This window comes from Lathyrus oleraceus, unplaced genomic scaffold, assembly GCF_024323335.1.
Source record: "Lathyrus oleraceus cultivar Zhongwan6 unplaced genomic scaffold, CAAS_Psat_ZW6_1.0 chrUn0776, whole genome shotgun sequence".
Classification (NCBI taxonomy): domain Eukaryota; kingdom Viridiplantae; phylum Streptophyta; class Magnoliopsida; order Fabales; family Fabaceae; genus Lathyrus; species Lathyrus oleraceus.
Window position 1 is genome coordinate 7899 of NW_026113167.1, and position 3596 is coordinate 11494.

The 3596-nt window shown below is 32.5% G+C and overlaps 1 protein-coding gene across 1 annotated transcript; it reads left to right on the plus strand.

Moving 5' to 3' along the window:
* The first annotated feature begins 509 nt into the window (after positions 1-509).
* Positions 510-1423, plus strand: LOC127114978 (uncharacterized). The gene has a single exon (XM_051046693.1). It carries the CDS (start codon positions 648-650, stop codon positions 1212-1214), a length of 567 nt encoding a protein of 188 aa, XP_050902650.1. The 5' UTR covers positions 510-647; the 3' UTR covers positions 1215-1423.
* Positions 1424-3596: the final 2173 nt, after the last annotated feature.

A 3596-nucleotide genomic window follows, 5' to 3' on the forward strand; every position in this document is an offset into this window, starting at 1 on the left:
TATGTAAAACTTATAGAAAAATACGGTAAAACTATATTTTTTATACCAACAAACCGGAACACTTTAGAGAAGTGTTCCGGTATACACTTTTCAAACCGGAAGACTTACTCTTAAGTGTTCCGGTATACAATGCAAAAACGCCAAAAAATTTTCTCTCCGGAAGTCTTCAACGAAAATGGTAAAAAAATTTTGAAACGGAAAATATACCCTATTTATATGAGGGTATTTTGGTCAAAAAAATTTAAATGTAGGGGTATGGGTACAATTGTAGGGGTATAGGATAAAATTTTCCCTTATTTGCTTCATTAATGACAAATCCTTAAAAAAAATCTTAATTAATGACAAATCCTGAAAAAAATCTTCTTCATTAATGACAAATCCTTAAAATAATTGTTTTTTGTTGAGCTTCTAGGGTTTGTTTCGTCAACGGTCACAAGAAAGTCTGTGAACAATAGCTTGTATAAATAACCAGTCGCGCTATCTGTAGCATTCATTCTCTCTCTCTGTTTTCTTCAACACTCTCTCTACGATCACCATTCCCGCTACCTGTAACATTCATTCTCTCTCTTTTCTTCAACACTCTCTCTACGATCAATTCTATATCGATCTTTTGTTCAATCAATTCTGTGTTGTTTGCTGTAACAAGAATGACGATACCACTTTCAATGGTTGATGATGTTGCTATCTTTGATTTATGTCAACAACATCACGGCCACAACATGTTACCTGTCTATGTTCTCTTTGATTCTCGTACCATGTCTCACAACCACCCAACAAGAACACCACACTGGTCTGTCATAGATCAAGCTCGTATCGCCAGCAACCTCAACAATGTTTCATCAACCGTGTCTGTGGTAGATGAAACTGTTATCTATGATTCTCCTATGGGCAATGTTCCAAGAAGATCAAGGATTAATCATCAAACGGGTCATCCCCGCCACCACCACAACAATGGTACTAGAGCTTCTCCACCTGTGATCCGTGTTCAAAATACTAGACCTTCTCCTGTGGTGATCCCTGTTCAAGATACTTCGCAACATCTCACAACATCCACAACAGATGCAGAATCCATCTGTTGCATTTGTCTTGTTGACTTGTCTAATGGTTCTTCCACGCCAATTCGGTTGCGCTGCTCTCATCTATTTCATAGCCACTGCATTCAAAAATGGAATAGCATTAAGAAAACTTGTCCACTCTGTCGCGCCAATGTTTAATTTTCATACAATCATACTACTACTTGTGTTTAGGTTTGATTAGCTAGTATTACCACACATTCCTTCAAGCCCTCTTACCTATGATACATGTCTCTTGGAGTTCTGTTTGTTAGTATCAGTTCTACATAAAACATATATGTCCTTTTGTCTATCTTTTCCTTATTCTCTGTCAATATGTGCTGTGTCTTTTCCTTATTCTCTGTCAATATGTGCTGTCTTTTCCTTATTCTCTGAATTACTTTCTATTGATCTAGATGTGTAATACAAGGATTTGCTGGTATTTCCTAATGGAGGCTGTGATATCACCCAATTAAAGAAACTCAGTGTTACTAATTGCCACAGCTTTCTGCACTTTCTCAAGATATTGGAAAATTGGAGAACTTAGAACTTCTAAGGCTGAGGAATTTGGTAATCTGTGCAGTCTAATGCGAGTAGCATTGTTTGGAGGATGTCGACGGTAATGGCAAAGGCAACGGAACGACTTTATCAAAGACTTCCACAAATCATAGTGATGGAGGCAATTCGGGCTGAGAAAACTATAATTGAATATGTATTAAACTAGAGTAGATAGAGGGTATTGGGTATTCTAGTAGTGTTAGTGCTTTTGACTATGGTTTTATTTTGTATTTTAGTTAACATGCTATGGTTCTGATTTAGTAGTTTATATAACAAACTTTGTGTAACAGCTTTTAATTGTATTAGTGATATAACTTTTTTATTCACATATATTATGGCTCTTTCTTTGCTGGTTTTTGGTACATATCTCTTTTTCTCTTCATTGGATGGTCCAATACTTACAGTTTTAGGAATGGTTACTATCAAAAGATAATTTGAAATGTGCATGTCACTAGTTCTATTATTTTTGTGAAGACTGTATAATAGGCCTGACAGCAATTCATAGCAGATTGCTGAAGGTAATGTGTATGTTAATATTTTGATTGCTCTAAGGAAGTTGAAGTATATAGGAAGATCATTTTTGGGCTAGGTTGTTTAATTGCCCTTTTAGTTGCACTAAAATTTACAAAGAAAATGCGTTTGATCGTAAGTGATGCTACTATTTTTCATTAATGTTCACATATTTTATTTTAGTAAGTGGAAAACGGCTCGTAAAATCGTGTAAAATTAAAACGGGTGGGATACACCATAATAAAGGTTGGGGGTGGAAACCTTGATTCGTCCTACCGACGGGCCTTAAAACCCCAAAGTTTAAAAATGGTAAAAAAGAAAATTTTATCTCATTCTCCATCAATGATCCCGTACCCTTATATTATAATATTTTGGACTAAAATACCTTCATATAAACAAGTTCTATTTTCATACATTTTCATTTTCACATCAGTCTCACTAAAGTCTTTCAAAAATTCAAACTGTCTCGTTGCAAACCGGAACACATTTGATTTTGAGATTTGATTTTGCATCTAACCTTATTTTGAGGATAACAATACATAGATTTTTAGAGAATAATTTTGTATCCTAATTATTCTGTATTAAACCATAGTAGATAAAGGATATTGAGAAAATTTCAAGTTCTATATTGATTAGAGATCGACTTCTCAGTGATGAAAGAATTTATAACAATAAGTTAGTCAAATTCTAACTGTGTCTTTTAAATTTTTTTTTGTATTGTATTGTAGTTAACACAGCGATTGTGCAGTTGTTTATTTGAATTTTTTATGAACATATTGTATAATATAATGTAGTTGATAATTTAAAGGTCATTCTAATTTTATTCATTAATACACTTAAATGAATAAGACTCGTAAAAATAAAAGTAAGACTCCTAAAGATAAAACATTTATCCTTAATTTATGTAATTATTAAAAGTATAAAATAAAAACTATGCATACTATATCAGAATCATAGTCGTTATGCAATTTAATCGTTAATAAGAAAGAAGTGGAGATTTGAAATGCAAAAACATTTATATAAAAGTAGATGAAAATAGGGCTACACCAAAATTCTATTTTCTAGATTAATAAGGAATACTTCATTCTTTTTCCAAACAAAATTGATTACAATCTTAATTTGTACTCCCTCTATCTTAAATTTTAAGACGCTTTATAAAATACTTTTTGTCTTAAATTATAAATTACTTTACAATTCTAATGCAATCTTTATAAATTACTCAACAAAATATATAAATGGAGCATCAAACACGGTCAACAAACAATCCACCAGCGACAACAAATCATCATCATTTCCTAACCTTCCTTGGCCTCTGTACTTCTGGGAGTTTCTTCAACTTCATACCATGAGTTGGAACCTTAAATGGGACTCATTTATGTAACAATTAAAGCATAAACCATCAGATTATTTTATTAATCACTTATATTTAAAATAAACATAATTAAAAATTTATACTTCTCCCTGCCATAATTTGAA